General features: G+C 46.8%; 1 protein-coding gene across 1 annotated transcript in view; it reads left to right on the top strand.

Moving 5' to 3' along the window:
- The window catches only part of SAMD12 (sterile alpha motif domain containing 12), a 184,396-nt gene extending 176,477 nt beyond the window's left edge, over window positions 1-7,919 (top strand). The window contains exon 5 of the mRNA XM_059865685.1: window positions 7,796-7,919. Coding sequence (XP_059721668.1) covers window positions 7,796-7,911 — 116 coding nt within the window. The 3' untranslated portion in view covers window positions 7,912-7,919. The remainder of the gene's footprint in view (window positions 1-7,795) is intronic.
- The last annotated feature ends 8,253 nt before the right edge of the window (window positions 7,920-16,172 follow it).

Here is a 16,172-nt window from a genome sequence, read left to right as displayed (position 1 = left end):
CAGTGGCATCCCTGGGTCTGTGCAGTGAATTGCTGCACGGGTGCAGGGGTTGCCTGAATGCAGCACAGCACAGCTGTTACCTGAGCAAAGGGCTCTGCTCTGCTGGGCAGGGCTTGGCTGTGGATCCAGAGCAGCTCTTCTGAATTTGCTTTAGTGCAGTGCAACAGTGAGCAGACACTGCACACAGTGAGGAAGAATTCTCCTTTCACTGCCCTTATTTCTCAAGACTTGGGGGATGCCCTTGTCAGTAGTGAAGCATCCTCTAAGGGGACCAAACCACAAAAGAAGCAGGTACTAGACTGTTTATGCTGCGAGGCATTTCACTTCCATCCCACCCGCCCCATTTATTCTCAGTGTTTATGGCATGCAAGCAATTTAAAAGTCAATGGATTAGGTAGGTTTCACAAAAATGCTGAAATGATGAAATTCCAGCATGATATTATGTTCTTCCATATATGTAGGTTTTTCTTTTCCGCCATGATTCTGAATATTCTCACATTTGTAAGGCAGATACTGATGACATGTTTTGGTCAAACACAAAACACTGGATTAATGCAAAATAGTAGAGCAAAATTACATCATGTAAGCTATAACTGACAAAGACAAGATAATTTGTCATCTAAAAAAAATCATAAATCATGTTTTTTTATTTTAGCATCTCATGATGGGACTGCAATTTACTAAATTCTGTTTATATCTTTAAAAAGCTTTTTACTCCATAAACCTTGTCAGTGAGAAGACTGTGTCAGCAGGGAAAGATCTGCTTTTGAACACATCTGTGTGCGTTACTTCTCGGGCTGAGGGAAATTAGAACAAGAAAGAGAAAGTTGCTATGCCACATACCCTTTTCACCATCAGGGTCTCCCTGGGGGTTACAGTGGTGCCATATTATTACAACTCTGTGTGCTGCACACTAGGATTTTTTCCATTATAAACAATATGCCACCTAAACCAGATCTGCTTTATAATGAAACAGCAGCTGTCGTGATCATGAAATATTTCTCCCTGGTGACACAGAAAATATTAGTTGAAGCTGTGGGCAAGGCGTTTCCATTAGTGCCCATATGGGTTTAGCATTACAGATCTTGGGGATGGGGCTGCATTTTTTTTTTGCACAGTTTGTCAGAAGCTGTCAATGGAGCAACCAATTGTACAGTTCATTTTTCCTGGTCATTTTCCTTCCAGTGACAATTGGTCCTTGATGAAACTTGCGTGACCTTGTGTTATACCCATGTCCATCCTGTGGATCAAAGCTTACCTTACCCTGAGCATTTATCAGGGGTTACAGGCCCAAGTTGTGCTGCTTGGAATGATGCCTTAAGTTTTAGCTTAGGACCCATTTAGCTCAATGCCCTGTCCCTGTCCAAAAATTGTATTCTTGAACTAAGATTGTGTTAGCTGAGCAGATCTGTGCTCATTTGAGTAAAGCCTTCTGATGTGAGCACATATCCTAAGTCCATAGTGAAGTCCAGAGAATGAAATCCAACCCAAGAAACACACAGGATATTCCCAGTCCCACTGTTTACCCATTGCTTGTGAAAGGACAAAAGGACACGTTCCCTCACATCGTCTCTTCATGTCCCATCTCCTTACTGTAGAACTGGAACTGCATTTACCTGTCACTGCTAAACCTTGAAAGTCAACAGAGGAGCTGCAAGTCTTCCAAGAAGACTCTGTTACCAGTTGGATTGTTTGGAACAGGCTGGGCACTGTGGTGCAAAAGAAACCCCTTATGTGGGAGACAAGAAGGTGCCATCCACAGCCCCTGCTTCTCCCATGCCCCCTCTCCCTGCCCCCAGGTGCTGATCTGTGTGTGCAGTGACACTTTCACGGGTGAGGTGTCACATTGTCCCGCTCTTGGCATGTCTGAGGTCTGCTCCTCTCTTATGCACTCCTTTGTCTCATTCATGTCGCTGCCTTGTCATTGCCTTCTTGCTTCTCTGCACCTGATGTGATTTCTTGCCTTCTACTGTTATTAGCATCACATGGGAAGTACACTGAATTATTGCATGTGAGAAACACACTGTCAAAAAGAAGAGTATTCCTTTTAAAGAATGGCACCAAGGCCTTGGCCTTGGGAGGAGATAGAGCAGAGAACAAATTGCTACAGGGGTTTTTTAGGGAGACAAGGGGATTAACCTCATCTCCATGTCAGTGATGGAACAACAGGCTAAAATAACAGCAAGGATGCACACTGGACACTTTCTAGGAACAAAAAAAAAAAAAATCCTTTCTAGGAACAGGGATGCTGAAGCAGCTGCTTAAAAGGGATGGAGAATAGCTTTGAAAAGCATTCCTCAGCAATCCTGTGGTACGACAGGACCAAGGCATCTACCAAGACATCTTTCTCAGTTCAATTTTCCTGCAGGTAAGACTTGAATGGGAAGCAAAGAGTTACCTCTGTTAATTATCATTACTTTACATTTCAAATGGAACTGCTAATGCATTTTCTACCTCTTCCAGGTAAAAATCTGCTACTATGTAGCTGTGACTAATTCCAGACTCATTTAAGTCAATACCTCGGGCTGTCAGCTGAGAAACTGGGACACGTCCCCTGCAGTGGCCAGTTCAGATGCAGAGCCAGAGCCTGGGGTGACAGCAGGGCCCACCTTCCCATCCAAAGCCACCGGGTTCTTGTGCTGTGGGGTGACAAACGCAGCTCTCAGTGAGACCTGCGACACAAAACGGGGGGCATCCTGCTGACCAGGGTCAGCCCAGCTCCTTACATCCAGGCTTTCATCTGCTCTTTGTTAGGCACCATCAGAAAATTAGGGATAGGTAGAGAAAAGCCTTGGAATTAGGGGTTAAAAACAAACAAAAAATTGTATTGAGCCCAGTTATGAGCTGAAGAGAGGCAGCATTCTATAGCCTCGAGAGCTTCAGCCATCCATTACAGAGGGCAGGCTGAGGGAGTGTGCGTAGCCACCTCCAGCCTCCACCAACAGCTCTAGGCAGATTAGGAAAACTGCTTTTCCTTCACTGGGGAGTTTTACTGCAGAGAAATGAAGCACTTCAGGGCACATCCTAAGTCTCAGCTTGAACACTCTGCCCTGGCGCTTTCCAGGCGAGACGGGAGAGCCTGGTTGGTGCTGAGCGCCGGATGCTCAGCCTGAGGGGTGCTTTGGCTCTCCTCCATGCTGGGAAATGGGACAGAGCAGACTATGTGGGAGGCAAATTGTTTTATGGAAAATATTGGAAACCATTGTACTAAGCTGATTAACTCATTTTAACAATTTTACTTAGCTGCAACAGTTGCCCCACACGAAAAGTGAAGCTGCAAGGATTTGCACAACAGAAACACTCCCACATGCAGGAAAGCCAGATAAGCCCCTGCCTGTTGTCATTACAGCAGGAAATTTTAGTATTTAGGGGACATTGCAGGGTTATTTCTGCCTCTGTTTAAGTTTTAATCCAGAGCATGGAGGGTACTGTTATGCTGGCTGATTTTGTCCACATCCCTTAGGTCCCAGACTCAGCCTGATTTTGGCAATTCTTGGCAGGTAAAACTTTTGTCAGGAACATGAGAAATTGTGGGATTCAGGGCTCCCACTGTCTAATTCCTCCTGGGGACAACAGCTGCTTGTTTTACCCTGAGGCAGCATCTCTTTTGCCCTCCTCCACTTCCATGAGTTGTACAGTATTACGCAGGGGAAATTAGGCTTTCTTCATGCTTCCCCTCTTTCTCCATGTTATTAGTCCCATAACAAGCTGCCTCTTAATCTCAAAATATGAACCTTTTGGACAATGTTCTGCCAGTCCCATGAGGGACTTGGCAACCAACAGGAAAACCAAGATTGTCTGGAATATTATCCAAACACGTCGGACCAAGGACCACCCTCAGCCTTCAGCATTTCTCTTGGGTCACCAGTCACACACCCCTCCCTGTTAAATTAAAACCACTCTAAAAACAGTGTGGTTTTAAGCACTAGCAGCAGGGCATTTGTATGGAATTTTCAGACTAATACTTCTCCATGGGCCAGTTTGGACCTCCTGAGAGTAGGATATTGTCTCAAAATATTCTCTGAAAACCATCAAGAAGCATTGGTATCTAAACACATCAGTAGCAGTTCTGCCATCTCTGCAAGCATTAGCTGCAAATCCGTTTTACCCTCTCTAGATGTTTGAGAGCTCATGGCTGGTGCTTTTGCTCCAATTTCCTGTGCTTCCAATTATAGATTTGAAGCAGCAGCAGACCTCCACCAGAAACAGGAGCTGGGGTGGCTGCATGCTCCCTCAGTGCCAGCCAAGGCACAGAGCTGCTGTAGGGAGGCAGAAGCTGTGGGCATGCATCTCCATGGAAATAGGTCCTTGGGAGATCAGAGCCATGCTGGGGGTTGCTTTCTGCCATTCAGTTTGTTCTGAATGGTAGCACTGTAAAAATCAATATGGCACTTTTAAAAATGGATTATGAGGCAGTTAAATGACAAGTCTCCAAAGAGGAGTTGCAAATGAAGGGGGATCCCATGGGAGTTTTTAGAGAGAGAATATTCAGGAAGCTCTTCTTGGCTGTTTACCTAAGAGGTCACCACAGATAAGCAATTGAATACAAGTTCCATGTGTGATGCTCTTGTTAAAGGGGCCAATATGACCCTAGGATGTATAAGTGGGAATATTGAGTAGGAGGGGAAACTTATTAGCTCTATACATGACATTAATGAGACAAAATGAGTCCAGTTCAGCTGTCAACACTTAAAAATCATGAAGTAACACTGAGGAAGGTTGGGTGAAGAGCTGTAAGCCTGATTGAAAATATATCTTACTATGACCCAAAGGAGCACAATCCATTTATATTATCCAAGAGGAATATAAGGGATGAATTGATCTATAAGTATCTATACATGGAGAAGGAATACAGTACCAGAAACTACTTAACTTAGCAGACAGAGTCATATAAACCAGGAAGAGTGGAGCTAAAAAAAAGTGCAGTTGAGAGTGAGGCACATTTTTCTCCTTAATGGTCTTGTAATTAACCACTGGAGGAGCTGACATGGGATATGGTAGGTTCTCCATCACCCCAACAGATACTTGAATTAAGCATGGATGTCTCTGTACATGATGTAGCTCATGTATCAGTGTGGGAATTGCTGGGCAAAACTCCATGGTCTGCATTATGCAGGAGGGCAGAGGAAACCACCATGGTGGTGCCTTCTGGCTGTGAAATCTGTCAAACTATCAAAGTGATGACATCTGTATATCACATCCTGGCAGCATCCTGCCTATTTATGCAACACACGTTATGAAAAGAGTCTTTTAAGGATATTTAGAGGGCTTTAAATATTTTATTAGAAGTTTTTTAATATATTCTACCTGTAAAACTAGGTAGATGAAATAAACCCTAAAAAATAATAAAAAAAATCCTGAAATAGATTTTCTATACCCCCAAATCCCAGTCTTAAAGCAAATATCTCAGGATATTCTGGGCTTTCAGTATGATGCTCCAAGGACTCAGGCCTTTATTGTGGTTTAAAGCTTCTATTTCACAGATTTATAGATGCTAAACTCAGGAGAGACTACTGTGAATATCTAATCTGACCTTATACATAACAGAGGCCACAGGGCAACCCTTGATTGCTTCCAGGCCACACTGAAGCCTTCCAGATTCTTCCTTCAGCCCATAGCCAAGACACAGCCTTTCCCTCCACCCTCACGGACACACTTCAGATCATCTCACATCTCACCATGGCATCCTTCCTTCTGCCCCTGACTAATGAAATCTTTCCTGGCACATGTCCATTCAAATTGCTGCTGCAAAGATCATTTGCCATTCCTGTATCTCCTTGCTGCCTCTCCCTTTTGCCTTTTCACCAACACATCTGCTCCTCCTAGTCCCTACCTCTGCCTCTTCATCCCATTTGGTATCAGCTCACTCCAACCTCTCATGGCCCCCTTTGCTACCTTTTCTCTTATACCCCTTCCTTTTTTCCTGAACAAGCCTCACGTGGTGAAGCACCAATTCGTGTGGAAGGACCCTAAGTCACATCAGTGCTGCTAAAGGAGAAGATTCTCAGAGCATTCACACCCCTCGGGGGACAGGGACTGGGGGCTGTGGTCAGTTCATTACACGTTGTCTCCTCCCCTCCTTCCTCTTCAAGAGGACAGATGACACTCCTCGCCTTCTCCAGTGTGGAATAGTTCTATGGGACACAGTTCTCCCCAAGCTCACAACATGAGTCCTTCCTATGGGCTTCACTTTTCCACAAGCTGCTCTAGTGTGGGTCCCTCCCATGGGGTGCAGTACTTCAGGACCAAACTCCTCCAGTGTGGGTCCCTCCCAGGCTCACAAGTCCTGCCAGCAAACCTGCTCCAGACTGGGCTTCTCTCTCCATGGTCTGCAGGTCCTGCCAGGAGCCTGCTCCAGCACGGGCTTCCCTGGAGTCACAGCCTCCTTTGGGCACCCACCTGCTCCAGTGAGGGGCCCTCCACGGGCTGCAGGTGAATCTCTGCTCTGCTGTCTGAAGCACCCCCTTCCCCTCCTTCCTCACTGACCCTGCTGTCTGCAGGGCACTTCTGCTCACATATTCTCACTCCTCTCCCCACTGCTGTTATTCTGAAGAGGTTTTTCTTCCCCTTCTTAAATACATTATCACAGAGGTATTACTGACATTGCTGATGGGTTTGGCCTTGGCTGTCCTGGATTGGCATTGGGACTGTCAGACACGGGGGAAGCTTCTGGCAGCTTCTCACAGAAGCCACCCCCTGAAGTGCCCCTGCTACCAAAACCCTGCCACTCAAACCCAACACAGTTTATCAGTGACAGATTCTTGTCACTGGATTTTTGTGCAGGGAGAAATCGTTCATGTGTGTTATTAAATGTCTGTATATCATTCCAAGGCATACAACAGTGTGGTACAGTTTCCATGTAGAAAAAGCCTGTATTTTAATGCTCTTTGTTCTTCTGAAAGAACCCAGCTTGATAAACTTCAGTGCAGGAGACTGGCCTCATGGGACTGTGGTCAGGGGAGAGCTGGGGAAAGGAACAGGAGGTGACAGAGCAGGGGAGCAGGCTGGAAAAGTCACATCATGGAGGAGCTCATCCCAGACTTTGCTTTCCAGAGAAGAGCTCCTTGCCCTCTGTGTGTGAGTGGTGTTCTGCCTGGGGTAACAGGTAAGTGAGGAGAAAGGATGCACAGGAGAATCCACTGGCTTCACTGCTTCTGCTCCAGGAGAACTGACAAGCATCCTCTTTTACAAAGCCTCGGTGCACAGAGATTTTTAACCTAATGCTGCTCTAAACAACTGCACAAGGTTACCTTGCTTTATGTTACAGCAGATTTTAATCCTTCTGGAGCCAAACTGCATAAAATTGCCAAAAACTGACACATGTCTCCACTCAGCACTGCCTACTGACACGCAGGCACCTCTGGCCAAGCTGAGAGGAGCACATCTGTCAGTAGGTGTTAATGAGACCATCACATGTAGCAGGCAAGACCCAACCAGCTCAGCAAGATCTGACAAAATTCATGTTCTCATCAGGTGATCACATCTATCTATGGTTCCACTCAGCAGTCAGGGAATGACTCGCACACATCCTTCCTCACACGGACATTTTATGAATTTTAGAGTTAGCAGGATGCAAATCTGCCTTTCGAGGATCATCTGGCAGAGCAGAGCTTTGGCCAGTACCTTGCAGGGGCTTCTGCAGGAAAACAAAGAGTATTAAAGAATGCCCTAAGTGTCCATCTCTCTGAGCCAGCACAGTTGAAGCCTGGGGGCAGGAAGTACTTTTTTTAGCAGAGATGTGAAGTTAAATGCCCCATTGTTTGTAACTAGTCCTGATGCCACGTTGTTTTTGCAGGAAGTCATGGGCAGCTTCAATCTTTATACCTGCCAGCAGTCCTGAAGGAAACACTGCTGTTGGAGAAGGAGTGTGGCATGTTTTCAGGCTGTCAGGCAATGGCATCATGGCTTTAAACACTGGTGAGTAAAAGCAGAAGGGAGGGGGCTGGGGGGAAAGGAAGAGAGGGGAAGCAGTAGTTCACAGAGAAAGTTTTCATTTAATTAGCTGATAATTTACATCTCACTGTACAAATCAGAGCTAAGCATATCTGTCCCAGCCAATGTATATGACTCACAGTTTGTCAAATAGATATTCTGGAAGTGAGAAGTTACAGAAATAAAAGTCATGAATTATCAGTTGTTCTTCTATTCTTGTGGACAGCATCTTTTTATTACGCATAAATTCCATATATAGCCATTGCAAACAGAAAAAATAGATTAAGTCAAGTTTGCATGGATAGAGAAGTGACAAAACAAGAAACTGAAATTAAGGATGGATTTCACCCTGTTGTGTTAGAGGATCCACCTGACCAGCACAAAACATCTGCACAGTCTGTTTCCAGGCTCTGCTTGGGAATTCCCCATCCAGTCTGCAGCAGACAGCTGCAGTAATGATGCACATCCTGAAAGCTGCTGTTTCTGCTGACCACCTGAGGAACCTCAGATAGAGACTGTGGTTTACTAAAGTTAATAAACCACAGATGAGCCCTACTTGCTAATGCTTCTTGAAGGCAAATTCATAGACAAGTCCCAAAAAAATTTAAGAATTTCCAATGAGGCGCTTGGTTTGATGCATGAGCCCTTCTCTGCAGTATGCTGAGATCCTGCCATGCTTCCTACAAAGATAAAAGCAGCAAATGCCTCTTCACACACATTTAAAAGTCACATCACATCACTGAGCTAAATAGCCAAAAAAGAAATGGCTCATTTTAATGTGAGGTCCATGAAAGGTTCACTGTGGACATAACTCAGCCCCGTCCTGCTCTTGAGAGCCAACATGGGCTTTTGCCATGGCTCGTTGGGAGGACACACATGGTTTGTCTGCAGAGGGTGGTAAGCTCATTACTCAATGTTTCTTTAACATGTCAAGAAATGCCAAGGGTTTGCACGGTAGGAAAAAGAGCCCCATTCCAAAACATCTCAAATGAGACACCCCTTTCAAGGAGTTGCTGCCCCATATCTCTCTTCTAAAGATGCACCAAGCAGGAGGACTACATTGCGCTTTTTTTTTTTTCCTCTGGAGTACATCTATGGAGTCAACAAACATATGGATATAAATTTAGCTGTTTAACTGACTCAACTGTTTAGAAATTTAACAAACAAATGCACATACCAGTAGGTATCTGGAAACCAGTGTTTTCTGCCTGAGACAGCAAAATGAATGGAGAGCAATATCCAAACACTGAAAGTTAGCAGACTAGGTACAAAAATATACCAGTTGCTAGGAGATGTCATTTAATCTGGAATTTTAGGCCGTAAGTAAAAATAAAGTTATAAGAAGAAATATTGTTTAGGGCAGAAATCAGGCTGAAGCAAGAGGCTGTTTAGGAGAGAGAGCACAGCAAGGATGCTGCCCAGCCACATGCTGTGGGGCTGGAGGTGAAGGGCAGGGTTATTGACTTCACTGTGGGAACAAAAGCCCTGCCAGTAAAAGACAGTGAGGACAAAACTCATTCCTGCTACTAAAGTAAATAAGGGCTGTACTTCAACCTGCAAATATCACCTTTGCTTGTCATGGAAGTCCAACCAGAAGCTAAAATGTTGTGAAACTCAGCCCATTCCTCCAGTTGTGAAAAAACACAGCAAAGTTCATTGCTTGTGAAGCTAGGTCCCCAAACCAGATTCTGCTGGTTTCTTTCACCACTGAAAGCCCTACCTTCTTAATATCATTAGAATTGATAAATGCTGGGTTTTAAGACTAGACTATCTTGCGAGACCATATGGGTTCAACAGCAAGGCCAGCTGGGAATGAATGGGGCTGGCTGCTCCTTACAGCAGCCCAGTCCTTGGTGAGAACTGTCCAAGTGGCATTTTAGTCCTGTTGAAATACAGGGCAAAATTGCAATAGATCTCAAGAGGTCATTTTTTTTACACAGGTAAAGGGTTGTGTGTAACCTAGTCCAGCCCATGGCAATCACCTACACATACAGAGGACAAGCCCTGCTTCTGGTTCCTCTAAGTACATGCAAGTATTAGAAGCAGTGTTTGCCTTCAGCACCACCCCTGGGTAATTTCCACCTCAGACATCACTTTGACCAAGGCTGGTAAGCATTTCTACAATATTTGTTCACAGTGATTACATTCATTAGTCAGATCAAACTATTAGGGTCCCAAGGCCAAGACAGAATTCTGACTTTTTACAGCTTTGCTATTACCTGTAATCCTGATGCTGGAGCACTACTTGTTTAGACTTCCTTTGGATAGTGCTTGTCAAAGTGATTAATAATTTTCTCTGGGCAGCAGCCAAAGATCAGAGTCCATGCTGACATCTGCAATCTGCCAGAGGGCCTTGATGTTGTCAACAGGGCTATGGTGAAGCCTAAATCACCACTGGTCGAGGGGATATGTTCTCCTTGCTCAGAAATCCAAAGGACTGTCCTCTCTGCTGACCCAGCTTGTCTTCCAAAGAATAACTACTGATTGCAGACATCCACTGGCCTCTGCACAACAGAGTTTCTGGCAGAAAGGCAGTAATGTGTCTGCTGTTACATCAGTGCTGATGGTGGCACTGGCATCTCCTCTTCATGAAACACAGAGAGCAGGGTCGGTGCCATCTGGATCTGCACCCTTGCCAGGGTTCTCTGCAGTGAGGAGGGGCTGGACCAGGACTGATTGGTTGTTGTTCAATCCTTCTGATTGATTCCACTGCTTGGGTGGCAGAGTATCAGCCAATGAGGGTTGGCTGGATTTTTATCATTACCTGTGGTTAAGAGCCCAACCACCACAGTCACTCTCATATTTTATCATCTCTAGATGACCCTGCTCAAGTGGGAGGATTGGACCAGATGCCCTCCAGAGGTCATTTTCAACCTCAGTCATTCTGTGATTCTCTGATTTTTATGCAAGCAGTGATTGCTGAACTTACAGAGCTCACTGCAAAGCTCAGTGTGAGACTTTGGGAATCTGCTCTTGCACTCCTGTGAGAGGCCCAGCCTGTGCTGCAAGGCTTTCCAGTTGCATTGGGAAGATTTCCAGGAAGTACCTGGAGGATGCTTTGAGGAGGGATGATAATGGTAATGTACACCTAGTGCAGGAAAGCAGGAGCCCTTGCAGAAGTGCAGGGATGAACGTGGGTCACAATAACCCCATGAAACACTCCAGGCTTGGGGCAGAGTGCCTGTAAAGCTGCATGGTGGAAAAGGACCTCGAAGTGTTGGCCAACAGTGACTGAACATGTTCAATCACCATATGCCTAGATGGCCAAGGCCAATGGCCTGTATCAGAAAGTGTGGCCAGCAGAACCAGGGCAGTGGTTGTCCCCCTGTTTTGCACTGGTGAGGTCACACCTGAAGTGCTGGTTTTGGACCCCACTTTTGGGATCCTCACTTGAAGAAGGATATTGAGGGGCTGGAGTGTCTCCAGAGAAGGACAATGGAGCTGGGGAAGGATCTGTGAAGCAGCAAACTGTCTAGGAAGGCTTGTCCCTTCCTTTCGCCCAGCAAGCGACCAGCACTGCTTGCAGCAGGGGCACTCTCCTGGGTCTGGCTACCCGGGACAGCACCTAGGGAAACTGCTCCATGGTATGGTGGAGGCAGCTCCCTGTCATGGACGGGGCTCGCAGCAACAACCAACAGAAGAAAAGAGAGTGACTCCAGCCGAGGGTAAAATCAGGCTTTAATAACTCTGAGGGAATCCCAGAGCTGAAGCCCCGAACACACAACCGCAGAAGCTTTTAAGGGACAAGGGAAACAGGGGAGGAGACAACCTCCGGACAAATGGGGAACCAGAGGGGAGTGGAATACAAGGGATTGACATTAGGGACAGACCAACAGGAATACATTGAGGGCGGGACCCTGGCCCCGAGCCAATCACTCGACGCTCCAGCTAGAAGTTTCTAGAGGGAAGGGAGGGAGCGCCGAGTGACAGACAGGGCACCAGGGAGGGGGCAAAGGAAGGATACAGGGGGTTGGAGAGGAGCAGGGTTGACGGGCAGTGAGGAGGAGAAGGGCGGAGTGAGTCAAGCTCGAGCCATGGCAAGCTGAGGGGGAAACAGAACAGTCCAACATACAAATTGAGGGGGAAACAGAACAACCCAACACAACACAACAGGTCTGGAGCACAAGTCTGGTGAGGAGCAGCTGAGGGAGCTGGGGGTGTTTAGTCTGGAGAAAATAAGACTCAGGGAGACCCTGTCACTCTCTCCAACTCCCTAGAGGAGGTTGCAGCCAGGTGGGGTTGGTCTCTTGTCCTAGGTAATAAATAACAGAACAAGAGGAAATGGGCTTAGGTTTCACCAAGGGAGGTTTAAATTGGATATTGGGGAAAATGTCTTCACAGAAAAGGTAGCCAGGCACTGGAACAGACTGCCCAGGGAAGTGATGGAGTCACCATCCCTGCAGGTATTTAAAAGATGTGTAGGTGTGGCACTTAGGGACATGGTTTAGTGGTGAACTTGGCAGTGCTGGGCTAGCAGTTGGACTTGATCTAAGAGGTCTTTTCCTAATGATTCTACAATTCCATGATGGCATTGGCACTCTGGGTTGCAGCCAGCTTTTCTCCCAGAATGACTGCAACTGCCATTGCTTCTGCTGGCAGCAAGCACAGATTTATCAGTGGGTGATGGAGGCAGTAACCTTCATCCCTGCCATGTCAGGTGCAAGGGGCCAACTGCCCACACTGTCCATCTGTCCACACTGTGGCCTAGCCTGGGGCTCCCTTCAGCCCAGTGTGGGGGTTGAATGAAAAAGAGAAAGAGAAACATAAAAGAAGCATTTGGGAAACATTATGATTTTTTCAGCTTATTTTAAAAGAGTGTGTTCCTGCGCTTTCAAGGGACAGCAGGAGGAGTTTGTCCTTACAAAGTGGGTCACAAAGTGAAAGAAAATCCCAGAGTATCCCTACTCAGTTTGCAATTGCAGTGATTTCAACCTGGAATATTGTGCTGAAGCAAATCATATCCTGGGCTGCATTAGAAGCATGGCCAGCAGGTGATGCAGGAGCTGATGCTCCCCTTCTGTTCTGCTCTTACAAGACCACACCTGGGGTACTGCATCCAGCTCTGAGACCTCAAGTAATGGAAAGGCATGGACCTGTGGAGCAGGTCCAGAGGAGGGCCACAGAGATGAACAGAGGCATGGAGCATCTCTCCCATGAAGGCAGTCTGAGAGAGTTGGTGCTGTTCAGCCTGGAGAAGAAGGCTCCAGGGAGGCCTTCTAGCAGCCTTCCAGTCCTAAAGGGGGTTTAAAAGAAAGAGACTCTTTACCAGGGCCTGTAGTGACAGAACAAACTGTAATGATTTGAAACTGAAAATTTGATAGGTTTATATTAGATATGAGGTGATTTGACCTGGGCTAGATCCTAGGTGCCCACCAAAGCCAATCTATCACTCTTCTCAGCTGGACAGGGGAGAGAAAATATAAAGAAAGGCTTGTGGGTTGGAATAAAAACAGGGAGAGATTACTCAGCAATTGCCATCACTGTCAAAACAGACTTAACTTGGGGAAATTTGTTGAATTTATTACAAATCAAAATAATAGAAGGATAATGAGAAGCAAACCTAATCTTAAAAATGCTTTCCCCCACCCCTTCCTCCTTCTCAGGATTAACTTCATTCATTTTCTCAATCTCCTCCCCCACAGCAGTGCAGGGCAACAGAGAATGTGGGTCATGGTCAATTCATCTCAGGCCGTTTCTGCCTCTTCTTCCCCCTCAGGGAGAGTCCACAAACTTCTTCAACATGAGTCTTTCCCACGGGCTGCAGTTCCCCACAATCTGCTCTAGCATGGGTCCCTTCCATGGGGTGCAGTCCATCAGGAACAGGCTGCTCCAAGTCCTGCCAGCAAACCTGCTCTCCAGTGTGGGCTCCTTTCCATGGTTCCAGAGTCCTGCCAGGGGCTGCTCCATGCAGGCTTCAGCCAGGCTTCACCCTTCAGGGTGTCTCAGCCTGCTTGGGCATCCACCTGCTCCAGCATGGGCTCCTCCATGGGCTGCAGGTGGATCTCTGCATCCCTGTGATCCTCCATGGGCTGCAGGGGCACAGCTGCCTCACCATGGGCTGCACCACGGGCTGCAGGGGAATCTCTGCTCTGGCACCTGGAGCACCTCCTGTCCCTCCTTCCTCACTGACCTTGGGGACTTCAGAGATGTTTCTCTCACATATTCTCACTCCAGTCTTCTCTGGCTGCAATTACTTCCATGCAATAACTTTTTGTTTCCCTTCTAAAATATATTATCACAGAGGCAGTGCTACCACAGCTGATGAGCTCAGCCTTAGCCAGCGGCAGACCCATCCTGGAGCTGGCTGGGATCAGCTCTGCTGGATGTGGGAGAGCTTCCAGCAGCTTCTCACACAAGCCACCTCTACAGCGCCCCTGCTACCAGATTGCCATGCAAACCCAAAACAGGTATTAGAAGAAATTCTTTACTGTGAGGGTGGTCATAGCATAACTGGTTTCCCAGAGAAGTTGTGGGTGCCCTATCTCTGGAAATGTTTAAGGTCAATTTGGATGGGATTTTGAGCTTCTGAACAACCAGATCTATTGCAAGATGACCCTGCCCATGGCAGGGGGGTGGACTAGCTATTTGTTGAAGGTCCCTTCCAGCTATTCTGTGGTTCCATGGTTTGGACACGTTTTGATTTGGGGGCACTTTGCTAACCTTTAAGTTAGCAAGCAACACAGCTCCTGAGAGGTCTGGGAAGAGGCTTCTGTTTCTTTTCTGGTATCTAGAGCTGAAAAAAAGTATCTGCTTGGTGAGATAAGTACCCTCCACACCCAGGGACTGATACACAGACCAGTCAGTGAAACCAGCAGCCACAGGGCTTCTTGCCCCCTGGTGAACAGCAGCTTCAAAACATTAGCAGGATGTCTGCCTGCCTTCAGCAGAGCTGACCCCCCACATGCACGGACTGTGGGCTGGCTGGGCCTGCTGCTCTCTGCTACCCCTGATTCACAAAGCCTGATCTGGTCTGGTGCCCTGTGTGAGCCTGGCAAAGCCAGAGTAAGCACTGCTCTTCCAATGGAAGCTGAAGAAGAAGTAAAAGCAGAAGGCACTGCCAGGGTCCAATACAGCACCATGTGAATTTAAGAAATATGAAAGGGGGATAGAATTTGTTACCACCTTCCCTTGAGTTTCCTATTTCTCTTCTTTTAAAATTGGATGTTGAGGAGATGTGTTAATTTTGAGGGTCCTGCTGTAACGCCAGCTGTAACTCGATGTGCTTGGGGGAGGAAGGGGACAGAGAGAGAGGTTGGTTCCTTTTCATGTGGGGAAAAGAAGAGAATCCAGGGCAAAGTATTTCTGAGGTCTACTCAAGGCTCAGTGAAGATCCAAACACCATCTTTTAAACTGGTTTAAAGCCACATGAGCCAGCTGTGCACACCCTGAAGGGAGCAAGGACATGCCAGTGAATAGAAGTGACTGCTAAAGGTTCCCTTTCTGCAACAGCATGGCACATTGAACCCAGGGGACAGCTGGGCTGGGCTGAGCTGAGCTAAACTGGGCTCAGCCCAACCAAGCCAAGCCCAGCCCAAGGATTCTCTGCTTCCCTGGCTGAGCTTGAGGAGCCTTCTTATTTCCTCAGCAGCTTCTCTGGGTTTATACTCACCACCTACCTATGGAAATGGAGATGAGGGCTCACACCCACTTACTCTGTGCAGCAAAGCAGGCTGTGAAGAAAATGGATTACTTTCATCCTGGTGATTGTGTTTTACCTTTTGATGCCCTGGATGTTTATTTCTTTATCATGTATTAGTTATTGGCATTCTCTAGTCTTCCTTCTGTCCTAATCTGATTTAAAACAGATATTTGCATTTGAAAAGTAGCTAGCATGTAGAGCAAATCATCTCCCTTGGTTTGCTATTAATGCAGCCAGCTTTGATGTATTATATTAATGCTGTTTGCCAGGGGTGAAATCAGCACACCACCTATGGAGAGGCACTTCCTTGGTGAACCTACTGCTTTTACCCATGGGCAAAGCATCTACCTACCCTGGTGAAAAACCTGGGTGCTGACTGCAGCAGCATGGTCACACACCTGCTCCTCTCCTTGCTGCCTTCCACCTGCTTTTGGGAGCCTCAGAGGCTCTGCACAGTGCACATGACGACCTAACCTGAGGACTTGCCACATCCATGGAAATGGAAGAAGTGAGAGCTAAATGCATGACAGGGCACCAAACCAGCAGCTGAGGGCTGTGCAGGGAATGAGGCAGGCAAGTGCAGGGTCTTCCTGAGGGCTGT

Source organism: Haemorhous mexicanus, chromosome 1 (assembly GCF_027477595.1).
Source record: "Haemorhous mexicanus isolate bHaeMex1 chromosome 1, bHaeMex1.pri, whole genome shotgun sequence".
NCBI lineage: Eukaryota > Metazoa > Chordata > Aves > Passeriformes > Fringillidae > Haemorhous > Haemorhous mexicanus.
The sequence above is the reverse complement of the archived record's forward strand: the minus strand, read 5'-3'. Positions and strand labels throughout refer to the sequence as shown.